Genomic DNA, 27,594 nt, shown 5'->3' with positions numbered 1-27,594 from the left:
CTCCCCCCCCCCCCCCCCCCCCCCACAGCAGCAGAAGGAGCATCCTATAGGCTAATCAGTTGGTAGTTTCAATCCAGCCTCAGCATCCTCCTCCTCCCAGAAGAGAAAAGCCGACAGACGGTGTGTGAGAGGCGCTTTTGTCCGCTACCATGGTGGAAATTACGGATGTCGTGTGCCTTCTCGTCCCGCTGGTGATGCTCACGGGGTCTACCTTCCAGACCGACGTGAAGAGCGTCAAGGAGGCGGAAAAAACGGGGAATTTCATGGAGGACGAGCAGTGGCTGTCCACCATTTCACAGTACAGCCGCAAGATCAAGCACTGGAATCGCTTCAGAGACGTAAGTCCGCCGTGTTGATGGAGAGATGCGTGGTAATGCGGTAGGAGAGAACACGCACACGGCCGTTTAGAAACAGTAAAAAAAAATAGTTATCACTCACTTTCTTAGCCTGATAAATAAAAAAAAAAAATGCACTCAAACTTGGTGCTGTTTTAAAAAAAAAATAAAAAAAAACATGGCCCATACTAGTGAAACACACACTCAAAATGAGAAATTATTATCAAAATGAGAAATTATTGGGGTGGCCAATATATATATATATATATATTTTTATAGAATGTAATAAGATGGAAATGGGGGATATGTATGTATAAGGGATTGTGTTTACAGCATCCACCTTTTTTGTGTGTGTCACCTCCATGTACATATTTAGCCTGATTTTGTTTTTGTTTGTTGTTTATATATTATTCAAAATGTGTTGATCAGTATGGGTGAAATATATAGTTTGTGGGGACGGCAAAGGCAACTGGCTGACCTCATGCCGAACACTGACTGGACATTGGCGATTACTTTTTGAAATGCCTTCCTAGATTTCAGGTCGTCCGAAGTGATTTTTGAATGGAGAGCTTCCACGATCAGAAACTAGCTTTACCAGGAAAGGTATAGGTCAAAGTTGTAAACGCAATCCATATGTAGGCTACTGTTCCTCCCGCTTTTAGTGTATTGGCCCTTGGTCAATTAGAAGCAATAAATGTCTTAGTCCCACTTGCACAGCAGGAGCAGTATAGACCTATTCCATCATAATGCCCCTAATATGGGTTACCTCAGATGTGTTTCCAGATGTGCCCTAAGAGATTTCATAAACAAGAGAATTAAGCAATTAGAGTAGAGGGGCGGTGATTGATTGATGTGCATGTTCACCTACTGAGCAGACTGAACTGGGTTGGAGGGATTGATTAAAGCCTGCAGGGTATGCACGGTGATATATTGCTCTGTCTGGTAATGTATAGACATAGTTTTGCCTCCAGCTCTGTGCAATGATTACTAATGATCCCAACAGGATTTGGACAATAGTGCAGTTGGATTATGTTTCACATGACTCCTGTTAATTGGGTTTTAATTGATCCGAGGCGGTCACTGCACCATGTGATAGGTATCATTATTGGATTTGAAATGTGAGCAGTTGGCTTGAGCATCTACTTGAGAATGTAGGAGGAGAATGCGAGCCTTTCTAAATAATAACCTAAACAGAGCGGCTGTGGTGTCACTTTTTGATCCAGATTCATACACCTCCTTAATTACGGGTCATGGCCTGTCATGTTTGTGAAAATTGGCAGCCCCCCCCCTCCGCTGGGGAAAGGATTAGTTTGACTCTGATTACCTAAAGAGAATGTCCTCTGGAACTGTACTTAGGGAGGTAATGAAATTGTGGGCATGGAAAGATTAAGTCAGAATTATTGTGGGATTATAACTCACTGGATGCTGCTCCATGTTTACACATCTTTCATCCAAAATGTTAGTTAGCACAGCAGCTTCACTCTCATTTCACCACATCATGATTGGCTTTGCAAAAAAAAAAAAAAAAAATCCTTCCAAGAGTGAATAAAAACACACGCACCTGGAATATGTAAAACATCCCAAGATATTAACAGTTCAGGTTAAGTGAGATCATCTTCTTTACAACGCTTAAGGGTTTGCCATCCAGTATGAAGATGTCACTTGCTCTGCTTTCTGTTTTTTCCTCAGTTTAACATCCAAGCTGCTGTGTGACACAACCAACCCCTACAGTTGCACACTGCATCTCTTTCATGATCATTATTCCCAGGAGCAATTTTCTTAATGTGTGTTCGCGTGCATTTGTGTGGTTGTGGTGTTTATACTTGTGCAAGTGCATGAGCGAGATTTTTGTTAGGGCTGTAGCGCGTGCGCACGTGCGTGTGTGTTGAAGGGCAGGAGCGCTGGTGTCTCTGCTGATGATGATGATGACAGGAGAAACATCAGAGAAGCGAACCACTGAACCTCCCGGGGGAATCACCGATAGAAACCTCTCTGATTTCTGCTTGCTGCCGTAGCAACAGCAGTCTGTGTGTTATGGTGCTGAAATGGAGCCTGTATCACCGGGAGTTTGATGACTCTATCCCCTCACCAGTCCTGCTTCAGGGTGGAGGAATAAGTGGAAACATCCTTTACTAGGATTTTTCTTTAAATATCATTAACACTGTAAGCCTCTTTGACTGGAATGTAACTGTGCACCATTTAATATTTTCTTGATGATTGTATAATATTGAATATAATGAAAACTTAACTGACATTGTTTCATGTTGGTCTTTGAGCAAAAAAGAAAAACCTGAACTAGAAAATGAGTAGTTCAGTCTCTGGGAATCATTTGGTGGCGGTATAAAGGAATGCCAATGACACACTTATAGGTATTCAGATTACATAAATTGATGTTGACTTGCACAGTCCTCTGAGAGTTGAATGTTGAATATTAATCCAACACTGGAAAGCAATAATCAAAGCTGCGCAACATGAAAGAGGAGCTCTTTCAGTCTCCCTCCTGCACAAACGCACACACAGAGATGCACACAAAAAACCTCACGCACATAAACACACACAATACATAGGCTGCAGAACACACACTGTAAATATTTCATATTTATTCTCTTACGAAATGTAAAAGCAGATTCAGGATAAGAGCCTCTTTCACTTCCAATAAAAATAGCTCCCTCACTTCAATTCAATCTATTTCACAGGAAGAGAAGGCGATTAGGTTTAACAGTTACAGTCAACAAATAACAGAATGGGATACCTTCAATCCTTTAATCTGACAGGTGCACTCAACATTTCATTCCACTAATGCACCAAATCCGAGAAAAATAAATAAATAAATAGACAAGTAAAAGAAAAAGTGGAGAACAGACTGACGTCCTTGCTGAATTCTTAGAAATGAGTCACTTTCAGTTTGAATTCAAACCGGAAAATGATGAACCTGAAATATGGAAGTCTAAACAGCATAAAAGAGAGCTCTCGTGACTAAAAATGGAGACACACAGTAGCTAGAAAAAATTGCAGATATAACCATAAAAATACATGTCATTGTTCATCATTTTCATTTTAAACACCATTTATAACAGTCTCTGAATAAAGCTTGTTCAGCACACAAAAATTCAGATACTCAATTATAGGGACAATTAGATGTCAACTGGGATCATCTCGCCAGCCAGTGCTATCTTCATTTCAGTATGAAATTAAATGGCTGGAGTCTACGGCATTTTATGCAGAGCAGATCCAATCTGATGTGTCTAATAAAGGCAAATCAACAGTGAATTCAATTTTTTGCTCAACTTCCCTTGTAAAGACGGCACTGTCCATGAAATCACTAAGCCATGAAATTGGTCTGGTGTTTTATTCCTGTTGATTTCAGACAAACTCAGATATGTGCCTTAAAACAGATGATTATTGAGGGAAAGCAATGCAAGTTGGCCCAGAGGGAGGATGTTTATTGTCAGCATTCATCACAGAAAAGTCAGCGATGTGATTTTTGCTTAGTATTTTTCTCGTTTTCGCTGCTTCCCCCTGTCCTGTCTGTGCCTGGTAAATCCTTATCTTAAAAATGCATGCTTCTACAGTCAGGCAGCTCTGGACCACCCAGCACCAATCCTGCCTGCACCTGTTATCCAGTCACTTCATTTTTAATGAGCAGAAAGCACAAAAACATCACATCCCTTGTCGATGCCAGTGGATTAAAAATGCAGAATGTGCTTGCTGCAGGTTCTGGCAGTCATTATTATGATGTTCTTTTGCACCACGCTGGTGATCTTTAGAGAACATTTAAGGGTGGGTTTACCTGAGCTACCTATTCCTGCCTGATTTTAGTCTTTTAAACTGGCTCCAATCCAGCAGAATTTTAACACTTTCTAATTGGCGGTGCATCTGTCACTACTCTTTTTTTTTATTATTTCATCACACGAGCATACCAAACATAATTGTGGATAATGGCATCTGTAACACCCGAGCCAAAAACTCCATTTAAGACTATCCAGACAGTAAATTATCATCACTAGCCCTGCGCTCAGTCTGGCTTTCCTATCACACAGGCGCTCCACTGACTCTTGCTCTCTGATATTTAAAAAAAACTGCTGCTGATGCATTAATGTCATGAATGATGATAAGAGCTAATCAGAAATCCATTAGTCTATCTAATCACGCTTTGTTCTGGCATGAGTCGTTCCTTATCACGCTCCAGATTCTTTATAAAGCCGCGAATGTCCAAAACTCTACTGGCAATGCAGATGGAGTGGATCTCCATCACCTCCGACAGGTCAGAGAGAGGTGGTCTGGTTGTTCGGGATTTGGACGCTTTACTAGCACGCTGTGGGGTGCCTTGGCTACCTACCAGTGGCTTAGGTGGGCTGTAATTGAGTAGAAGGAAAAAAAAAAAGAAACAGCCTTTCATTATGTCCTGCTTGCACGGCTACAGCTGCTTCCCACTGCAGTACAATAGCCACAGCTGAAGGGCACAGGTGCCGCAGAGAGACAGGGAGCGGATTTGACAAGTAGCAAGGAAAGGCAATATATATCAATTTTCTTAGCAGATGCAATTGTGTATAAAATTGAATACATGTATCTTCACCAAGAAGTCTTCATACAGGTGTGACCATTAGTTACAGACATAGACTTGGGTCTGCAAGGTATCCTTTTGTACAGCATTCCTCCTTACAGATGCCAGAAACCCCTGTGAGCATTTCAGAGGCATGACATCTTGCAGTGACCTGCTTCTGTGTTGGCTGCACCTGGGATTCGGTGTGCCAAATAGGCTGCAAAACACACCTAAGATTCAAGAATCTGCCTCTCATGAGCTCTTTGTCAGGTACTTAAATGTCCTGCTGTAGTTACAAAACATTTATATTCAGTAAATAGCTCACATATCAGCAGCAGTAAAAGCCCCAAGAGACTTTTTTTTGTTGTTAATTGTGATTTTAGTCTGAATCTGAGATTTGTTTCATAATTAACTCTCTTTTGCAAATGCAATACACCTCTTAAATCACTTTGGGATTGCGTATGGCTTTTGAGATTCTGCAAGACTGGTTCAGTGAATCAAACCTTTTTGTTCCCTGTTAAAACTAACAATAACTCTAAGTGGCAGTGGTGGTCTCTACAGTAAATGCCACCCAAGTGTTATTACCTTTGGGCTTGAGCCAGACCGAGTCACAGCCTGTGAGATCCCCTCCTATAGGCACAGTAGCTGATACAAGATTAGATTATTGATTAGAAAATATAGAGGTTGTTGGAAATATGGGAGCAAATCCGAATGTCTAAGCACTTGGGAGCAGCTGAGAGTGGGATTGTCAAGAAAATGTTAACAGCAATCAAACTCAAAAGAACATAGACACACATACAGATTTATGCACACATTGAAACCCACACTGTATGGTGTCGAGAAGCTTGTTTTGAAAGGAGCTGGTAGCTGAGAAGATCTGAGTCATGGTCTGACTCAAGGTGTAACATGACTAGAGGGATTTCATTCATTGTCCATTTATAGCGGAGCAACTGTAACAAGGCATGGCAGGTATGTCAAGCTTGGATTTCAACACATGTTGAAGAAGTGTGCATAAGGCTGCAGTAGGAGAGATGCTACAGTGAAAAAAGAATTGAAGCTGTGGTTCCTTATTTTACCCAAAAAACTAAACTAGATGGATATAGGAGTGTTAAGTAAATTTTTTTAATATTTAGGCCTGCATTGTTTGAATGTGATCAGGTCAGTTGGTTTTTGTTTGAGTTGAACAGCAGAGGGACATTATGTTATCCTGGGAACAGCGGGCAGTACCTGCTCTTCCTCACTCATCTCCATCACCTTTCTTTATATTTCTCTCCTTCTCCTCATCTTGTCCCCCATCTCCTCCCCTCCCAAAGCTGAGCTGTGACTGATGCAGTCTTTTCATTTTCATCTGTGTCAGTGAACAGAGTAAACATGCGGTCAGTTGATATTTAAATGCAAATGTTACCTCTGCGAGGATAATCTTGCAATGAAAATATGTAGGGGTATCGGAGGGTATTTCATTTTAACATGCATTTCAGTGCTTTACACAAACTGAATTAAAAGAGAAGTATTTCAACTTAAGTTGAATTTAACTCGCCATCCCATCACAGAACCACCATCTTGAGTAATTTGTGTTATTTCGTCACATGGACAGGATCGTTCATGCCACCCAGACACATACAAACGTTGACACTGGTGATCAAATGAGGGAGTCAGTTATCCTGGCATTGTACAATATCTTTGCAGCACCAAAGTAAAGTAATTTTAGATTTTTATTATATACTTCGGAAAAAATACCAAGTTCAACCACAGTGGTGGGTTCAGCGATGATCGGAGGAAACAAGATGGAAAGTTGGCGTGACAAAAGGCATGTGTGGTGTGAGCGCGTGAGTTGGCAGCCCCGATCTACTGTCAAACATGGTTATGCTAGAATGATTCTGAACTTACATTTTTCCTTCTCGTTAACATACAAGGACTAACGAGCTCTACTCGCTGTAATACATGAACAATACTGTTTTTTAATGTCCATGTCTTCTATGTATCATCTGGTATGGATGCTGACTTTTTGCCTGGGACATGCAGTTTAAGTCTTTTAGCACAAATACCATGTCATGATGCATTTCAGCTAACTCATGGGGGCTAACACGAATAGCTTGCTACAACTGTAAAATCTGCCAGTGACAGTTATCATTTCAGTCGGCAAAATCAACAAAGGCTAGAAAAGCTTTTGTTTACTTCTGTCTGAAATCAAGGACTAATTGTTTCAAAAATGACATTAATATTTGATGGTAAATCTTTGTTGTCATTGTGAACTGTGTATGTGATTCGCCAGATTGGAAAGCTTAACAGGTGTAGCAACAGAAGGCTAAGGGGGTGTACAATAGCATTGTACATTCTCCAAGTGTACAAAATCAATGAGTGTTAAAAAGAATTTGCAGCTTACAAATGATACAGAAAGGAGCAAAGTGGCCATGTGAATCTGTTTTTAAGAAATGTTAGCAGCATTAGATATGAGTAAGCCAAATGACGGGACTTGTGAGGCACCAGAAATGACAGCCAGTCTGCCTTTTCCACAGGACGAGCCAGGTTTCAGTCCACTGTTGCCGCTGATCTGGTTGCAATTCTCTTATTCGATTACATTGTTCCAGAGACCCCTGTCTCAAATCATTGGCTGATTCTTATCCTTCTCTTAGCCCCTACCAAGGAAACTTCATCGATTTTCCATTGTTGTACAAGTCTGTTTTCAGTGAAGTGTGAAGGTTCTCGCTGTTTGTACCAGATCCTCCAGTGAGTTGCAGACTGTTTTCTTATTCCCTCCAGGGCCCGAGAGGCACAAGGACTGATTTTATTTATAGATAGTGAGTACAGGGCTGGCATGAGTGCACAGAGACTTTGTGGACTAAGTGTGATTTTTATAGCTGTATCTGTGTGCGTGTCTGCTGTGTGCATTTGTGTTGTGTGTGTCTGCTGTGGATATTGCGAAGTGATAACAACAAAGTAAGAAGGTCTAAGACCTCAGAACCACATCAATATTTCTTCCAAATTCAATGACAACAGTCCATTTTTGTCCTGTACCTTTGAATATGTATGTAGTGGAATAGAAAAAGCAATTCACTGTGTATATACTTGAGTGCAATTTCCAACCAGGCTTTTGTATTTCATCTTTTATCCATCCGCTCCCGCCACAGCATTTCTGACGTCACTCATCACTGCTTGAGTGTGAAGGGTGACATTAAAGCTTGTCTTCAATGAGGCAGGGAATTATTATGTATAAAGCACAATATCTATAGTCACCACAGTAAGTGTCCCAGCATTGAGCGCAGACGTAAATTGATACCTTTTGTCCACCGCCTTCAGTATGAAAGAGATTACTCATGTATGAACCAGTAAGGTGAAGTGCAATGCAGACAATGGCTATTCATCTGTCAAAGTATGTTTTTAGATACAAAACGCAATCTCTCTGAAAAGTGAAGTATAGGAAATATGTAAATTATTCATATTAAATTAGATTTTCAACACTGAGTAGGTTGTAATTGCTTTTTTAAAATGAAACCTGGTGCATCTACTGTATCACACACACAAAGTACAGCTGGAAGTGTTGGAAGTGTCTATTGGGCATCATTTTCTGCACGGCCTGTTGAAATGATCCCATGGGGCACACAGTGGAGAAACATGCAGAAAAAACAGTGGAGATTTTCCTGCCACAATCATTCTCTGTATAGTGTGTTTTATTTGTGTCTTCTGGTTTAATGGCTCCCAGTTGTGAAATACTATGGAAAAACCACAGGAAATACTTGTATGTATGTCTCATTCTACCCTAAGTAGCCTACTTAATGACTTGCTCTACAAATGTGAATAAGGCACTTTAACTTTAACTTTAACTATTTAATCTTTTATTTGAACAGGTAGTCTAAAAAACAAACACACAATTCATATACAGATATGCACATACAAAGTATGTAGTGATTTCACATGAAGGAAAACTGCTGAGTAGCATCCAAAATGTTTGCATATGATGTTTTACAAGGTTCAGAAGAAATGAGAGGTTTTAATTTCTAAACTTTTTGTAACTAATTCCATTTTTCAGGAGCATTTTTAAAACTTAATTTTTCTGTTCGCTCTGTTTAACTGAGGGATTATTAGAAAAGAAAAGAACACTGTAATAATGGAGCCAAGCTCACAGTCACTAGACCATGAGTGTCTCAAAGCATACAATGACATAATAGAGGAGCTCATCCAGTGCAGGTAGACATGGAGAATGCAGCTCAGAGCTGTAAAGCCCAGAGTCAAAATACATCAGTCGTGTGCAGACGCTATAGATCACAAAAACAGAGGACAAATCAATATAAAAATCTATCAGGGTAATAATTCTCAAATCAAATCAAGTCTATGTTTAAACTCACAGGGTGTAGAGAATCTAATGTAGTTTTTTTTTTCTCTTTGGCTTCTTTCCTCCAGGTCATTTCCCGACACCTTTGATTTCTTTTGAGACTACTAGTGAGGAACCACTGCTCTGTATCATTGCTTCGTCCCCACCCTTATTTTGTCCATTGATCTGCTTCCCAAAAGTCCTCCCAGCTCTCTTACATAAGCTTTGCACTTGACTCTGTCCTGTAAGGAAAACAGAGCAGACTTTCAGCATTTGATGCTCCGCCTCTGTTCTGCAATCCTCAAGCATCAGCTCAGAGCCCTGTGTGCATGCAGAAATGCAGGAATCGGTGGGCTTGCTTCCCGTGCCCTGAAGCCTAATGTGCATGAAGATAAGAGGAGGACATCCAGGCTGAGACTATTGTTGAGGCTGTTTTGTTTCATCTCAGGCTTGTCTCATGTGATCTGTAAACCAAAGCTGAGATGCTGTGAGTCTTTGTGCGAGTCTCTAGGTGGGAGGAAGCGATATGTTGTTGTATGTAGCATCGCTGCTAAAGAGAACCTCAGGGAAATGTTATTTTTTATTTTTCAGCTTTATTTCATCAGATTTAGGGGTTATATTTTATACAACAGTAGCCACCAGAGTTTATTTCAGTAGTGTGCTTTGACAAGATTATCCCTGGTGTAGCTATAATAAAACCTTGGTGCATGAATATGTCTTGTAAAGAAACACTGTTTCAAAAGAAGACATGGCACTTCTTGAATGCTGAACCCCTTTGCAAGTCTGTTTTTTCAAATGAAAGTAGGATTAGTGGCAGGACGTTTGAGTGTGTTTTTTCCCTTTAGTATACTGTGTACTGGCTGCAGGCCTCTAAATGTATCAGGTATTTCGAAGTGTCCAGTATTGGCGTTCTTTGGGGTACAGGCTGCAGTTCGGCATGTGTGGGTACTGTCGAGTCTGTACAAGAGCTGGTGTCGGCAGCAGTCAAGTCCGGTGTATGGATTTGTACTGAACAGTGTCAGCAGCAAGCACACACTGCTACTACAGGTTTGCAATGCTTTGATTTACACGGCTGGCAGTTAGTTTGGTAATACACAAAAGGCAAGTGGACGGGAGAAGTGTTGTGTTTTGTCAGTGTACAGCTAGTTCCTGGAAGCAGCACATTCCAGTGTAAACTCAATCTGTATCAAAGTCGCCAAAAAAAAAAAAAAAACTATACAAAATATTCAATCATTCTTTTTGAGCCAGCAATAATCAGGATGTTGTGCTGCTTACTGATGAGCTAATTGATGCTTTCCATCTCCTCATTATATACGATCATCTTCCTCATCTACCCTCATTTCTCGGTGGCTCTCCTCTTTAAATGGGTCCTCAATGAATGTCTGGAGGGAGATTAAGACAAGATGGCCCTTCTGTGTAGAGCGGAGCCCAGTCTCATTGTGCAAACCAGGTGATGGTCTGATCAAACGCTCGAACATCAGCATAAGTTATTTCAGCAAGCATGAAAAAACAGCACATGCATACACTCAAGTGACTAAGTCCCCTAGAGGCCATGCTAATCCGGACTCTTGTCCATTGGGAGCAAAGGAGGAAACACTGTGACGTTGTTATGTAGACGCAAAGTCCGTCGAGGGACAAGGTTGGAGCGGATAGATGAGTCAACAAAATGTCACAGCCTGGCACTTGTTTTCCTGACCAAGTAATATTTTTTTTCTAGAGCTAACCAATTGGTTTTTGTGCCTAAATAAAACCAAACCTTAACCACAGAAGTGTAACATCAGAAAGCAGTCTTATTTTTGAGACCCCAATATTATCATGATTAGAAAATGCTTAAATGTGACATTTCTATGGAGAGCAATGACCAATGAGGTATTTTTTTCATTGAAATTGAAGGATTTGTTTATATTTTTACATGATCTGCATTAAAAAGACAAGTGAGAGAGATTTCTCTGTGTAGCAAACTACACACTCGGCTGCTTTCTTTTGATGAAACCAGAACCACAGTTTGGTTTCTCATCCAGGAACAGGTGCACAGAAATTACTTTTTTTTTTTTTTTTATCAATTTGAATATAATTTTGGAACTGGGTTTACAGACTGGGATCTCCCTCGATACTTGTATTTACTTTGCAGCAGAACTGAGGCTTTTTCACCTCATTCATAAAAAAGCTTTTGGCCAGGGAAACATTGTCATACATGAAAACTGGAGACTGGGGTCTGTGTGGGCTGAAATTGGTTATTGCGTGAATTTTATGACCCCTGGTGCTTTTTTCATGCAGTGCGTGGTGTGTGCATGGTAGCTCTCTGCTGTTCTGCACGGGTGGATGAATCCACTGAGGGCTGATATTAACAGTAATTGTGAGAAAAGGTCAAGTATAAACCTTCATCCGGCAGACGAGCCCACACAGATCTCCACATGAGAGTGTTATTACTGTGTCCTTTGTAACTGACGACCACAGAGTGCATCTGACAGCTGACATTTATCCAGAGACACCTGTCAGTCACACATACATCCTGTCAGATACACGCACGCACACACACCTGTACATTCATTTCAACCAGTTTCCTGTCTGGTTCATCTTTTTCAGTCCACCCAATGAGCACAATCCCTTGTCTTTCACATACTTTTTTTTAAAAAGAGATCTCCGACGCTGCTCAGTTCCTCTGAGTCCAGTTTTATAGAGGAAAGTCTCATCGGGTACACACATATGAGGGATTGTGAACTGTCGATCAGTACTGTGGAGCTCGGCAGCAGGGTGAACAGTCTGCCTTGTTTGATGCAGATGGTAAGCTTCCCCATTTTACAAGAGGAGATCTGATATGATGTTATCAGGTAAATCACAGAGCTCCTGGATGCAGCAGAGCGTTCTCACCTCTCATACTGCTTCCTTTAATCACTCCTGTGTAAAACCCAGTCGCCTTTTCATCACAACTTTGCTCTGTGAGTCATATTTTCGAGCGATGTAACTTCTTTGCTGTGTGTTAAACTTGTCACCGTGCTCCCGTGTTTCATGCTCAATTTCACTGTACACAGTACACACTGTACTCAGGAGAATTTATTTTTCCCGACTACATTTTCTGCAGCCTTTCTTTTATGAAATCATTGATTTCCAGTCCTGTCAGCGCAGTGGGACACGTTCCTCATCGGTCCTGGCAGAAACACAAATACAGAAAGGCTGCTAAATAATGCAGGAGCTGAAGCATCAATAAAGGAGACATGGGAGGTGTTAGATTAATGGCCAGGTCGTAAACTCTTTGAGGTCTTACCCTACTAATGCGTGACTCCATTAGGCCCAAACAAGGTTAAACTGCATAACTGACAATCATTCATGAAGCTCAACTGGGGTGTTGAGTTAAAATCCAGGCACGGGCCAGTTTACTGGAAGTGATTTTTTCTGTCACTGATGAGGGGAAATGAGCTTGGAGCCGCTGCGAGCAGAGGATGAGCAGAGCGACAGTGGTGCAGCTTGGTAGAGTTCAGCGCTCGAGCGGAGTGCTTGCCAGTGATGAAAATATTTACCTCTGTGAAATAAAACTGTGAGGGTCAGAGAAGAAGGTCCCAGCTTTCATGAGCGCTGCTTATTTCACGTGTTTTGTGTCAGGATTTATCGCCTTCCAGGGAGCTGTTTGGCACACGCTTTCAGGACAGTAAATGTTTACGGTGATGGGTAAGTCATCGCTAAGGGGGTGAGGGTGTGGGGGAGGGGCCTGATTGTAAATATCTTGAAATGACTCATGTTTATTATTTCAGACACAGCAATATGCTTAAGAGGCTTTACATCTGTACCGTCTCCTGTGGGATTCCCTGGAAGAAAACACAGTCAGAAATGTATCTAATTTAATGCACCTAGCCCTTTAAGAATTTTGGGGTTCATGTTTTAAGTTACAGCATTAAAAGTCCATATTATCAGTGTAGGATTTTTCTTCACTCTGTCTATATTTATTTAATATTAAAGTCCCTGATAACATACATGATATTTTCTTTATCAGCTGTGAGTGATGGGATCTGATAAGAATATGCAAATATCTGCTAAAGCTAACACAGTTCGTCTTGTGTTTTTTTTTTTTCCTGTTTTATTTTTGACCTTGCATTTCTAACTGGTTTACACTGATGTCATGTATTTCCATGAACCAATCAGAGTTTAGCAACATTTGAACAAAATGCAATGACAGCTGTGGGGTTGTATACTTATGTTTCCAGGCTGCTGTCGGTCAAATCTAATCTGACATAAGGATGTTTTTCTGAACTTGTGACTGTTGCTTAATTAGTCATGAATATTTAAGGCTATAAAAAAGTTTTCTTTAAAATGAACATAAAAAGTCTCTCTTGTGACCTTAGTGTCATTGAACGCAGTTCAGTGCCCTGTATCTAAATTTACACTTTTCTTCCTCACTAATTCTGGCTCTTTTCTCTCCTTTTGCTGTCATTTCACCAGGAGGTAGAGGTCAGTTCTCTCCGTTTTTTTTCTACAGCGTTCCTCCAGCTGCCTTTGTACAATGTCTTTCTAATTCACGACTCATTTCCTTGTCTTTTTATGTGACTTTATCTCTACTTCTCCATCCATCTTCTTTCTTTTTCTTTTTTACATCTCCTTCAAGTTTCCCATTTTAATTAGAACGAGTAATGTTCTAATTAACTGGGGAAAAAAGACAGGACACTTAAAAGGCAGCTCACCCCCCGTTGCCATATGCCTCACATATAGGCACTGGTTGCAGATTTGTAGGACTCATTTCCAGATGTACAGACACAGTACATACCCACCTGTCTCCGGTGTGTCTCACTTAGCTAATTATCATGCTGCAAGACTAATGTACATATTATAGTCAGTGTGCAATGATAATGTAAACTAGCTCTATGGAGATGACAGACCGTTAATGTGTTATGCTAATAACAACACTGTGCGCTGAGGCCTGCACTGTGAATTACCTGGATCCTCATTCCCTGCAGTCGCTAATCAAATATTGTTTTCTTCATGTTTCTGCAGGATGATTATGTTCGTACCTGGGATGAAAATCAAGGTTCTAATGACAGTAAGTCTCAAGTCTCCGAAAGCTATTTAATATAAGTATTTTGATAGATTAGCTGGCTCGTATATATGGGATCACATCTGTGCCTCAATCCTGAGACATTTCAAGCAGAGGAAAATGGTTTTTTTTCTGCAAGCACATTAATTATATTTTTGAAAAAGAAATTACCATCATGCAGTGTTTGTAGTTTGCAGTGAGATTTGTTTGATTCCAGCTAACAAAGGACTAATCTTTACCCCATAAAATTCCATTTTTGTTTCTTAATCTAGTTTTATCAACCATAATGAACATGCAAATGAATTTACTGGGCACAAGATAGATTTTTGTTCGCTTAAGTTATATTATTTCGTCTACTTGATAAAAATGTCTCTATACAAAATGTACCATATCAGCCCAATTATAAATAACAATGATTATAAGAAAAAAGCTATATTATTTGTCTTAGAATAAGATTGTCCTCCTCCACGATTCTTTTTTTTGTCTCCTGAAAGCGAAAAACAAACAAGCCATAACGCAACACTGTCCATGACACTTCCCGGGCACTGTATAAAACAGTAATTTTATGTCATTTCCGCAATGTTAAGAATGTGTCATCACATGCTCAGGATTGTGGCACAAACATAATTTCACACACTTAGGAAAAAGGCATGGGATGCATGCTGAGGCAGTGAAAGCAAGGCCACATGATTTATTGAAACAGAGTGTCATTAGCCTGTACTGTAGCATGGAGACAGAATCTGTGGCCTGTATTTGAACTGTGATGCCTCCCAGACCGTCACTGGTTCATTCTATTAGACAGTGTTGTTCAGTGTGTTTGTATTCTGGGGTCAGCCGCTCGCTGTCCACACTTGCAGTGGTTCCTCAGCAAAAAGGTTGAAAGATGTTCGCGCTCTGTTTTATCTGCTTCAGTGGATCTGATGTGCCTCCCCCAGGAGATGCTAAACACTTGCTCGACTGCAACCCGTCACCGCGTCGTTCTGCTTCCTCTTTCTGTGCCGCACTCGAGCAGGAGCCGTCCGAAGAGGCTGACTGTCTGTGGTCTCCTCCTCGACTCCTGCTGCAACTCCAGCCTTAATTGAGCCGCTGCAAGATGAAGTCATGACACAGAGTCGTGTCCTCGACCATTGTCGCTTGATTTGCAGCTTAAATGAAGTCGGCTGAATGGCAGAGTCGATTAGCGCAGTTTCCAAGGGCTTAATGAAGGACTAATTATGGCTTCCAATGAAAGGCCAGGGAGAGAAGTAAAAGCATGAGAAGAGAGTGAGACAGGGGTGGGGGGCTAATATGCAACGATTTAGTGTAAAGCGACTGACATCAACATTATTCCTGCCAACTCTAAGTGATGAGGAAATTGCGGACTGGATGGAGAAAGCAAGCTGACTGGTGTAGGAGTGTATTACAGGATGAAAATGAAAAAAGTGAAAGGATGTCTTCGTGCTGTGTTCGTCTGTAAAGAGGTTTGTTCACTGGGAAGAATACAAAGAGGATGTCATTAGGCGAGACAAGGTACAGGCTCAGAAACAAGGCCACTGCACACACAGGTGATTCATTTATATCAAACATAAATGAGCTGTGTAATCACTGAATGTGTCGTCCTGTATTTTGATCTTCATTTATATTTTTGAATATAAAACAAAACAGTCTTTCATGAACATATTCAGCCTGAACCTGAGATTTTCATTTACAGAAATACTCACCTCAATGTAATTACACTATCAATACCTGGTAAAGGCACTACAGAGAGACTGCATTTCAAGATCTGAGCATTCATTTGTTGGAAGGAGAAGTGGAAGGTGTCTCAGTGAGATATTGTGTCTTCAGTGCCCCTTGGCTTATATTCTACAAGTGTGTGGAAATCTACTGGAAGGATTAAACATTTGTTGTTTTGATGATGACAGAGTATGCTGTCTAAACGTCTATCAAATTCACATTAATAATGCTTTTGAATAACCACCTTACCTTTAATATCCTACAAATTACATCAGTATTAGACAATTCTGCATCATGTGATTTACTTCCAATGCCAGCGTTCTTGCTCATGCAGTAAGTACTGCCCTTTACTGGATGAAGCGAGGTGGGGAGGTGGAAGTGTAACTCTTAACTCATCTTTCCCTCACCTTAAACAAGTAATCTTGACTATGCCATTTGATTCCATGCACAAATACCACAGAATAAAAAAAAAAAAAACGTTGGCATTAGATGAAAAAAATATTTGCATTGATCATAAGCCTGGGTTTTGCAGAATCTTCCATCTTCCTGGGCCATACTGACGGGAATAGAGTTGAAATAATACACCAGCTTTTGTATGGGCTCACACTCAACCTCGCATAGAGATCAACTTCACGAGTGGCATCTCTATAATGTAGAGGTTCAACTGTGTGTGCTCTGCTTTTATGAAACTTTACCAAAGTCTTATAGGCTTGCCTCAGGTTGTCAGATGAATAGTACTTCATTACTTTCATTTCACACAGAATAAAGCTCCTCATCTATCTGTATCCCTTTCTCTCGCTTTGACATGAGTGTGCTATCTCCTGCCATTGATCTGCCTTCCTTTATGAGAGGCCTAATGAAGCGAAGGAGGAAAAAGAGGGAATTTGTCCCTCTGAGACAACACTAAATCAGTGTGATATCTTCACTCCCGAGTTTCGGTGAGCCTACAGGCCTCATTTCTCAGCCAGGCGGCCCCGACACATGGAGGAAGACAGGGCTTTTGAACTGTCAGCGCTCCTTACACACAGACAGTCAACGCCAACAACAGACTGAGGCGGAAATTTGCATTCAGACGCAGCAGTGGCTGACTCCACTTCAGCTGGCGCTGTGCTGTGCTGAGTGAGAGAGAGGTCAGGTAATTTCCAGTGGATTTCTACAGTCAGTTCATCAGTCCAGCAGCTGATTGAATCACGAACAAACAAATGTACGTGCACAGTCACACATGAACAACCTCAACACTGAAGCACTAGTGTAATGCACTCACAGAATACCTGATCTTTTTTAAACATACACACACACTTTTAAAGAGTATATTGGCTTTCTAGAAACTTATCTCAGCCAGAGAGCCCAGGTGAATAGTGAATGGACACTTTCCGGCAAATCAATGGTTTGAGATCAATGGCAGACGCTAAGGAGATAGGAAAACACGCTGAGTCCACACTCAGCAAGGTCTAGAGTTTAATACCTCTTGAGGCTATTGATAGATATTGGTTCCATGGCAGCCCACACACACATATGGTAGATTGCCATCAAACACCTTGTGGAAATCTCCAGCTGGATGTCTGCCCCGCGCCTTAATAGAACCTCAAGACGACGGAGCAGCTCTTTTATTTTGTGTTGGAAAAATCCGGCCCTCTGTAAAACCTCTCCACCACTATTAACGTGTTTTTTACTCAACAGTAATCCAATAAAGCAGACTCTTCCGCCAGCAGGGAGTCTGCTCAGTTCTTTGTACACACCGTACACATCTTGTGTCTGGACTGCTACAACTCTCAACCTCCAAAAACAGCCACCATTATCCTCCAGGGGCGACTGCTGCTCCACTCACCTTCACACTCTGCAAATTCTTCCAGTGTCACCCCCGCCTTGCTCTCCCTCATCTGGCCACCTGAGGCTGTGTCTATCAAATTCAAAACCCCACATATGAGGCTGTGAAGGGCTCAGCGTGTTACTCCAACTCCAGTGCCAAGACATAAATGTAAAAGTGGCAAGTTGCCAAGTCGCCTGCTGGCTCCAGCTTCGTTTTTAGCGGCATTGATTTACTCGTCTAACTCACAGTGAATTTCTCAATATATGGCACCATTCCTTTCACAATGAATCAAGTTGCTATGTGTAATTTGAAAGGTTTCACTCATAGATAATGAGACAACCACAGACAGTTATGTGCTAACTCTGCAGTTCCCCTCAGCTTGACGGAGCTTTTTAGCACCTGTAGCATTATTTTGCCCTTAAAGCCCACGTCTTTAATGTTTTGGTTCGGTCTCACCACTCTCATCAACCTTGTTTCCGCTCGTTTTTCCCTCATCCCACTGTCTGCTAAAGTTGCCTGCTCAGCATCAAACTGCAGACCAGAAAACATAGCAGCTAGCAGCAGAACATAGTGGAGCATTGAGCAGCTAAAAAGCCAGATGTTTTTTCTGAAGAGTTGATGGAGACAAAATAATGAATGAATATTAGACTTATAGTTCACCAGGTGGCCAGAAACGTGACTCCAAATAAAAGCTAAATTTGTTGCTCTGTGTCTGCTTCACTATAAGAGGTGATAATATACCAGTGTTGCCTTTTCAGCTTGTTGCACTGCATGAAAAAAAAATCAATTAATGTAAATTTAAGTTTAGACCTTTACTCTCCTTTTCTTGGCTTGCTTTTTTTTTGTGGCTGTGGGGATTCAAACCAGGATTCACAAATGCAGACAACAGAGGAATGACTGTCTTCACTGCTACCTAGAAGACCAGATAGCACTGACAATATTAGAGTCTGAGTGTGTAAATAGAAGATAAGAGGGTTGATGATGAGGATGTGGCCTGAGCTTTGCTTCAGTTATCCCTAATCTGAAGGGATAAACCTCATGCAAATCTGGATTGGATTAGACCAAAGCACAGGAAGCCTAATTAGGAGAGGTTTACTGCTGCGGGCATTAGTTTAATACCACAGGAGAGACTTTTGAAAAGTAAGAATGGAAGTAGGTGGGTGAATCGAGGGTTGAACAGGGAGAGGTTGGATGTGATGAAGGAAATAATCAACATGCAGGCGGAGCAAGGATGAGCAAACAGAGTGAAGATATCTGATACCAGCAGAAGACAGAGGAAGGTAAAAAAAGAAGGAGGAAAGGTAGATTGATAGACATGATTGCACAACAGGGGCTTCAGAAACAGAGCGGGAGAGACTTCTCAGAAACACCAGATTGAGCTGCAAATCACAGTCAACCCAGAAATGATTCCCGGACCACAGAGAGCCTGTTGCTATGGAAACGTCATCATCGCAGGCGCTGCTTTAATCTGTGGAAGCCTGTTAAATTAACATGAGGCTCAGGCAGCCACCTTATGTTTCTGTGCTCACAACACAACGCTGTGCCAGCATTGTAGCCACTCGCTACAGACAAGATTTATTTACAAATGTTTTCTATTAGAAGGCAGGATTATCTGCTCTGTGTTTGTATTCCGCTTCTTTTAATTTCTCTGACACACGTATTGGTTAAATCTTCATGGGATGGATTGCAGAATACACACCTACTGCGCTGTGTTCCCGTGACTACCTTAATCTCCCTGATCTTTGTGTCCCAAGGATTGAATGGGCTACTGCACCCTGATTCTGCTGATGCACTGGTGTGAAGTAGACAGGGAGTGAAACATCAAACCTGCGAGGGCAAGAGAGAAAGGCGGTGACAAAGAGGGCAGAGTTGAGAAAGAGCTAGGAGCAAGAAAGGCACAGAGAAACGCTGGGAGATGTGTGTGATACTGTACACTGAGATCCTCTGCACAATCAGTGCCAACTGGGATACAGGGTGACCAGAGAATAAGGCTCCACTGTTGACAGTCTAAATGGATGAGGAGTCTGCAAGTGGGCATTAATGCCTCCGAGCCTCACTGTTTCCCCCCAGCAGCAGAGCAGTCAGTCAGTCAGTTATACAACCAGCTCAGCCATGACAGGGGGGTGTATTGTTGTGGATTTGCTTCTCAAATCAGATATCTGTCGGTTTGCTTCAATAATCCCGTGATGTAGGCAGCATTAATGCATTCAGCCACTGGAGAGGACAACAGAGGAGATCCTAAGCCTCCATGCTAAAATATAATAGTGCCATAAAACAGGATACAATAAGAGCACCTCTGTCATTGAGATGAAACCTGCAATAGCAGTCGGTGGATACGTCACATTCAGGTGTACTGTACTGATGGATAATGTAGGTGAATAAAAGCTGGGAAAGCTGAGGAAAATAGAGTGTGGCATCCAGGTCGGGCTCCAGGAGGCCTGCGAGGAACAGACAGCTGTGACATATGAGTGTGTTCGGGGTGCTGACACACGGTCTAGCATTAGCTGCTAGCAGAGAGTGTGATGGATGGGGCAGAGTGAGCTAGCCATGCAGTCTTTAGCCTACATTGCAAAAAGTATTTGTCTTATCAGGTCACCTAAGGTGTACTATTAAAATGTAATCTAAATTTAAATAGGTAAATCTGCAAGTGAGGTGTCACAAGAGCACTTTCCTGCAGCACAAATCCCCTTTTTTTTTATTGAATGGAATAAGATCATCTTGGGACTGGCTCTTCGTTAACTCAGAGATGATTTTACACAAACTGAAAACTCAAAAAGGTGCAGCTGCATCAGAAACAAACTAATCTGCCTCGTCCTATGAGAAGGTCTTTTGATTTTCACGTTCAGAAATAAGATTTCTCTTTCTACCCTCGATAAAGTACAGAATGCCTCAAGATGCACATTAGTTAAGTGCAAGGCCAACAGTTCTGTACTGCTCTAATTATAGACAGACTCTCAGGTTATTCAGAGCAAATAGAGGGCAGAGATTTGGGATTTGAGTCTGGGAGCACAAAGAAGCATGATGGGCAGAGAAAGACAAAGAAAAGGGTAGAAAGTGAAGAAGTGAGGATACAACAGTGTAAATCTCATTTTCTGTTTTTCTCCCAGATGTAGATACCACCAAGGATCCCTGTCAAAAGGTTAAGTGCAGCCGACATAAGGTGTGTATTGCCCAGGGCTACCAGAGAGCTGTGTGCGTCAACCGCAAGAAACTTGAGCACAGGTGAGTATATGTAGCCTCCAGGCACTAACTTCCAAAACACATACTAACAAATCGTCCTCATACACAGTAACATGAGGTCAACACAACCAAGTTTACAGTCCTTGGCTTGCGCTGGTCTGGGATGTGTTTCCCTGCCGGCCGCAGTTGTAATAATAAAGCTTGTTTGTACACCAGTGCAGAACGACTGCCTGCTGTTTAATGATAAGCTAATACAGTCAGACAACATGGATGAGGGCTGTTTGCTTTGTGTTCAGGTCTGTACTCTGAGTTGGCACAGCAGTCGTTGTCTCAGCTGGACTTAGTGAGGCTGAAGTGTTTGTGTGTCCTCTGTCCTGCTGCAGACTGAAGCAGCCTGCTCTCAGGTCCCCTGATGGAAACTGTCAGCCTTGTCCCATCTCCTCCACTGGGCCTGTGTGTGGATCAGACGGACACAACTACGCCTCAAAGGTACCCTGAAACAAATACGTACCCGCTGGGCCGGGAATTAGTTCAATATTATCAGTTTATCCACCACTTTCAGTGGTTTCGTGTCTCAATGATACACTTTACAAAATTCAATTTAATTAGGTTGTACTTTGTGGTGCTGTTTTGTTATGTTGAATCATACTGACAGCTGTTACATTATGTCCTACCCATTTATATTAATGTCAGCAATTCAACAGTACCACAAGCTGCAGCCTGCACTAAGTTGAATCAACACCTCTCTATCAGAAGCTGAACATTACAACCTTCTTGAAGGGAGGACTGTTGTGTCAGACTTCATTAGTTTTAGCTGGCTGTGTAACAGAAATATATTTGTATAAATATTTTGATATTGATTTCAGCCATATCACCCCTTCTTACAAACATCTGTTTCTTTAAATCATATAGGCTACAGTACTAGAAAGGATGGTTACACATGAGTGTGTCTTCTTTGGGACGATAAATTGGGAGACATTAAATTTAGTTCTGTTTTGGTTCACCGTCACTACTCTCACCGGTGTTGTTTCCAGACAGACCAGACACCTGTTTCCAACTAGAAATCTCTGATGAACCCGTTCTACACTACCTGCCCAGCACCACGCTACAGACAGACAGATTTAGCAGGCGGAGCATTTCGTAGCTAGACAACCAGCTAATTCCCTCAGGAGTTGATGGAGAGCAAAACAGAGCCAAGAGGAGAGTGAATATTTGACCTACGTTCTCCTGGTGGCCAGGAACTCCAAATGAAAAACAGTTAGTGCAGGTTTAAGTTTAAATATCTTTTCTGGGGTTTAATCAGCGGAATGAACACAGGTACAAAGTAGAAATAATCGCTGGGTGTGTGTGGAGGGTGAGAATCACTGGCAGAGGAACTGCACACCAACCCCTCAGTAAAGAAGTGATCTCAGACTGCACTGTACGCGTTGTAATGACATACGTTGTGTTAATAAAAATGCCTAAAATAGTCCTGACACCTGTTAGCGATGTGTTCGCGATCTGTTAAAGGATATGTGTCAGAATCAAAACATATGTGTAACAATATGTGCACCAGCCTTGTGCTTTGTGAACTTAGTGTTAACATAACGCACTATGCATTGTGGGGTAAATAGTGACAAGCGCCTTGTGTGTTCGGAGCTGAGCGGTGTGATGAGGCTCTCAGGGGAAAAACTGACACAAAGACTCCTGATATATGGCCTCAGGAGGACGAGTTGGTGGCTCGTGCTGACTGAATCCCATGTGTTTATTGATTTACGCTTTGTCTTTTGGATCACTATTCCCGACCTTGTGTGCGCATGCAGAGGTTGGAAAAGTGCACTCAGGAGCAAGTCTTAGATTTGAATTAAGGCGTACAGTCGGTCATCTCATGAATATTTGATTGGTGGCAGGGCAATAACTCATTTTCCTTCACCTTTGTGTCCCCTTGTCGATGTCGCTGGCGTGTGCGTGTCGATGCATGTATGCGTGTGTTTGTGTTGCAGTGTAAGCTGGAGCAGCAGGCGTGTCTTACAGGGAAGGAGCTTACGCTGAAGTGCTCAGGTCTGTGTCCTTGTCCAACTGCAGCCCCTACACCCAAGGAGAGTAAATACGGTAAGATCGAAGACATTACAAACACTGCAAGTAATAATCAGCCCAAATATATTTGATAAGAATTCACTGGTAGTCACTGCAGCACAGTGCTTCCCATTTCTCTCGTTTTTTTTTATTCCTTATCTCTGTCTCTCACACACAATAAGCACAACAATCATCATAACAACATGAATGGGCTCAACAAACACCATACTCCTCCTCTCCCTCTGGCCTCCACAGAGAGCTGTACCGGACAGGATCTGGCTGATCTCGGGGAGCGTCTGAGGGACTGGTTCCAGCTGCTGCAGAGCAATGCCAAGCAGAACAACAACAGCAAGCCCGGGGCCAGAACCACCGCAGCAAGCACCACATCAGGTTAGAGCGGCAACTTAATGAATCTGGATCAGATTCACAGGAAGTCAGAATTCTTTAATTACAGATGTCGCACTACAAACATGTCTGAAGAGGTCTTGATCTCAGCGAGGACAGTGGCTGTTGCCGCTCAGATGCTACTGCTAACGTAACAGTTGACAGGGAGAATAAAATCCTCACAAATTTAGCAATATGGTTCTGCTGGTGCCGCATCCACCTTCATGTTTTCTCCTGCTCTCTCTGGATAGATCATGCAGCCAATGGCTTGATATCACACGATTTAAAATAGTTACAAGGGCAGCAACAGCAAGTGAGCCTCAGGATCTAGTCGACCACAAGTTAGTGCCTGACAAGAAACTACTGTTTTGTTGAAACCCGTGCATTGGAAGCAGGAGATATTTCTGAACACACTGGCATTGTTTCATTCTCCATTTGTGCAGCTGTCTCCTGATTAAAGAAATGATTGTTTGTTTGTCTGTCTCTGTGTTTGCAGTGCTGGACAGGAGCCTGGTAGCCAGCTGTAAGGACTCCATAGGCTGGATGTTTTCCAAGCTGGACACCAATAGCGACCTGTACCTGGACCAGGCTGAGCTGGCTGCCATCAACCTGGACAAGTACGAGGTCTGCATCCGGCCTTTCTTCAACTCCTGTGACTCCTACAGGGACGGCAAGGTCTCCACGGCCGAGTGGTGCCTCTGCTTCTGGAGAGAGAGTGAGTACTCGGAGGGAGGATGTCCATTGTGATCCATTTGTGCCTGTGTGCTGACATATTCCCCTTCGCACATGCATTCAAACTTCAAGGCACTCAACTGTCTTCAGGTGTATCTACTTCTGCGTTGTGTGCTGGCCCATCACTATTTGTCTTTCTACTCACGCTCCTGTTCCCCTTATGGGTGAAACGGTCACTGCAAGGCACTAAAAACATTCCTGCTGCTTGTTGGCGGCGCCTGTCAGCCAACCAGCCAAGCAGAAACTAGCTGTAGGTCTCAAGCTGATACAGTTCTTTGTTTGGGAAGGAAGTTGCAAAAGGTCATTAGAAAACACTGATTACAAGAGAATTCAGCGTTGATTGTTCTTGTCAGATCTTAGGTAGTCATTATCTCAGTTCCATGTCTAAATGTGCTTAGGAGTGTGCTTTATTCCTTTCTTTTTTCCTGTAAAAATAATTTTCTGTTCTTTTCAGAGCCTCCCTGCCTGGCTGAACTTGAGAGGATCCAAGTACTAGACGGCGGCAAGAGAAAATTTGGTAGGTATCTGACTTCTGATGAGAGCATTTCAACCCAACTGGAACTGTCTTTCTTGGTGGAGGGGCTTCATCGAGCAGATGACAAGCAGGAGGCGGGGATTAGTCCCTGATCAGTCTTGTGGATTAGAACGTTATACTGACAGACGGCAAAGGAAAGCAGCCATCAGTGTCTCTTACATGAATGTGGATGCGGGTGAATAGGCGAATGTGTGTGGATTTGGATGTGTGTGTTTGTGTGTGTGTGTGTGTGTGTGTGTGTGTACGCATGTCCACACTGCAGATTTTGGCTGGCTGACTGGGCTCTGAGTCAGGACTCTCCAAGGACACAGAGCAGCGAGCAGGGGGCAGCCTGCCAGGCCGACGCTCAGATGTTCCCTTGAAAGACTGGACAGACAGTTCTGTTTTGCCGCATCTCATTTGTGTTAGAACTCTTTCCCCTCTTGTACAATATTATGAAAATAGCCTCTAAGATATTTAATGTCATGACAAATACATCCATCTCTGAAGAGTATGACAGTTTACTCTGCTTAAGAGAAGGTTACATTTCGCCTCAGTGCCCTTGTCCTGGCTTTCTGCACTCTTATGTGTGAACACAGACAATATTTCACATTCATGTAACCGCTCAGAAATGGAAAACTTTCCAATCTTGTGTCCTCCCTTATTCCATGATGATTAGCTAGCCACCCTCCACACACACTCACACACCACCCCAATATGCTGCAATATGCTGACTTAATACTTATTCACCCCCATCTTGCTCTGTGAACATATTTGTATTCATGGAATATGGAATTGGCTGCCTCACATGCTGCATGCATTACATTCTCACTTGGGCCGGGTGCCATGTGTGATGAGGCACGATGCAGGATGTGTTTATCTGCTTTTGCCTCCATGGGGATTGGAGAGATTATACCGTATGTGAGGTCAGGTCGCTTTGCCATACCTGACTCTTGTTTATATCTGTGTGTATGTGTGAACGCCAGGTCGATTCATCCCCAGCTGCGATGAAGACGGCTACTACAGGAAGCAGCAGTGTGACAGGGGAGAGTGCTGGTGTGTTGACCAGAACGGAGGAGAAGTGGCCGGATCTAGGATTCGTGGCAAGCCAGATTGCGGTAAATCCAATTTGTTTCAGCTGTCAATACATTAATAGAATGTGAACCTGTAAGATGAATGTAGAAAGAGAAAATCTCTGCTGTGGATCAGCCCACTTCACCCCCACATGCCTTTTGCACAAGGCGTCCTTTATGTTAAAGGACTGAGGCCCACTGCAACATAACTCACTGCAGGAACCAGTGCCACATTCATGTGTCCGGAGTCATTTGCATTCTAAAGCGCTGCTTGTCGCTGTGAGAAAAGTCTTTCAAGATAAATGAGGACTGGTTGGACTGAACCTGCGCCTGATAAGAATGGGTCCCCTGGCAAGGTTTAGAAATAGCTATTAAAATCCAGACAAAGTCAAACACATGCCCCCTTTTTGCTCCTGCAGTCAGGGTTTTTAAATTGATTTTAGCATTTCTCATTGGTAAAGAAGTGACTCCATCAAAGTTGAGAGGAAGATGCGCACAACATAATTTATTGCAGTATACAAGATGACCACATTAGATAATTCAATCTCTATGCAACTGCGCCTCCCCCCACCCCCCACCCTCTCCTGTATCTTTCCACAGATGATGAAATGGTGTATTCAGGTGATTTTGGCAGCGGGGTTGGATGGGAAGACGAGGAAGAGAAAGAAGCCGAGGAGACTGCAGAGGAGGCTGAGGAGGAAGAGGGAGAGGTGGGAGAGGTGGATGATGGGGGATATATCTGGTAAAGAGCCAACGTGTAGTCCAGCCTCTCTACGGGAGCATCTCGATGGTTCCAAACACAAACACACATACACAAAGATCCTGCAAAGAGATGGACATGGTGAAGCTCTCACACTCAGAACAACACTGACTTGTGAAAAAGCGAGGGTTGCCGCGGGTTGGGAGAGGGAAGATGCATTATGTTATGGGAGTATTTAATGTTACAGAATGTTCTTAAATGTTCTGGGCAAGGGAAGGGAAAATATCACTATTCAGAAATTATGGGTCTGGAGTCAAGAATTTTGTCCCTCATATTTGTGAATCTTTGTTCTCTTCTGTTGTATGTCCTTTGAACTATCTTTGAGCAGTTTTTAGCTGATGCATAATGGAGCTGCAGGTGCTTGTCATGTGCTTGCATAAAAAAGTGGAGAAAGATTGGGTGGATTTCAGTAGTCTAAATTGGCCTCTTTCATCTTTTCTTTTTGCAGATTAACACAAATTAGATAACCAATTTTGGTTTTAGGCAGGAAACAGGCAATTAAGAGAGGAAGCCACATTAGAATACTGAAAAGCACCCTTTGACTTCACTGTTTACATGTCATAGGCTTTGGCTCATGTGTGGCAGTAGTGCTCCGTCTCATTCATGACATATTGAAAAAAAAAATAGTTTCTCACGCATCACTCTTTAGCTTGTATATAATGTGTGTATCAGAAGACAGATTGTCACCTATTAGTCCCATTATCAATGCCTTGAAAGACCAGCAGAATATACTGCTCAGTTGACAAGTGTACATCGTATCATAATGTGGATCAATTATTGTGTTTAATAAAAAAAAAAAAAAATTAAAGAAACTGGTCTATGTGGCCCAGCTGGTCACCATACATCTGTGTCTGTGCTTTTTCTCTCTTTGTTTCTTGTCAAATTTTGGCAGTATTGTAATCCTCATGCTGTTGTGTCATGACCAGAATTAGCAAGTACAGGTTTGTACAGCTATTCTTTTCAGTAAGAGCTGACCTTTCTTAGTGGGCTACACCAAATCATTAAAAGAAAAATGAAGGTCTCCACATTCAGAGCACACCCACTAGAGCCCAGCTGATATTTGGTTTTTGAGGCTGATACCGTATTTGAGTTTCAACAAGACTTAGTGTGTACAGACATGTTAGTGACGCTGTGGGGTCATGTTTAGGCCCAGCAGTGCTGTG

The 27,594-nt window shown here is 42.3% G+C and overlaps 1 protein-coding gene across 1 annotated transcript; it reads left to right on the top strand.

The window, feature by feature from the left end:
- The first annotated feature begins 56 nt into the window (after window positions 1-56).
- Window positions 57-27,273, top strand: spock2 (SPARC (osteonectin), cwcv and kazal like domains proteoglycan 2). Its single transcript, XM_071480486.1, has 10 exons — window positions 57-338; window positions 14,171-14,216; window positions 20,841-20,955; window positions 21,297-21,402; window positions 22,896-23,004; window positions 23,224-23,358; window positions 23,849-24,067; window positions 24,539-24,601; window positions 25,585-25,716; window positions 26,272-27,273. Exons 1-10 carry the CDS (start codon window positions 150-152, stop codon window positions 26,415-26,417), a joined length of 1,260 nt encoding a protein of 419 aa, XP_071336587.1. The 5' UTR covers window positions 57-149; the 3' UTR covers window positions 26,418-27,273.
- Window positions 27,274-27,594: the final 321 nt, after the last annotated feature.

The sequence above is a fragment of the Trachinotus anak genome, unplaced genomic scaffold, assembly GCF_046630095.1.
Source record: "Trachinotus anak isolate AG129_WGS33_773 ecotype Australia unplaced genomic scaffold, CSIRO_AGI_Tana_v1 ptg000007l, whole genome shotgun sequence".
Taxonomy (NCBI): domain Eukaryota; kingdom Metazoa; phylum Chordata; class Actinopteri; order Carangiformes; family Carangidae; genus Trachinotus; species Trachinotus anak.
Note: the sequence above shows the minus strand (reverse complement) of the source record. Positions and strands in the feature narration are given on the sequence as shown.

Bases quoted from the DNA above. Each gene is read 5' to 3' on its own strand.
- spock2 (XM_071480486.1), top strand. From the start codon at position 150: ATGGTGGAAATTACGGATGTCGTGTGCCTTCTCGTCCCGCTGGTGATG. The intron at 23,359-23,848 runs GTTAGAGCGGCA...CTGTGTTTGCAG, and splicing joins CGCAGCAAGCACCACATCAG to TGCTGGACAGGAGCCTGGTA. The intron at 25,717-26,271 runs GTAAATCCAATT...ATCTTTCCACAG, and splicing joins TCGTGGCAAGCCAGATTGCG to ATGATGAAATGGTGTATTCA.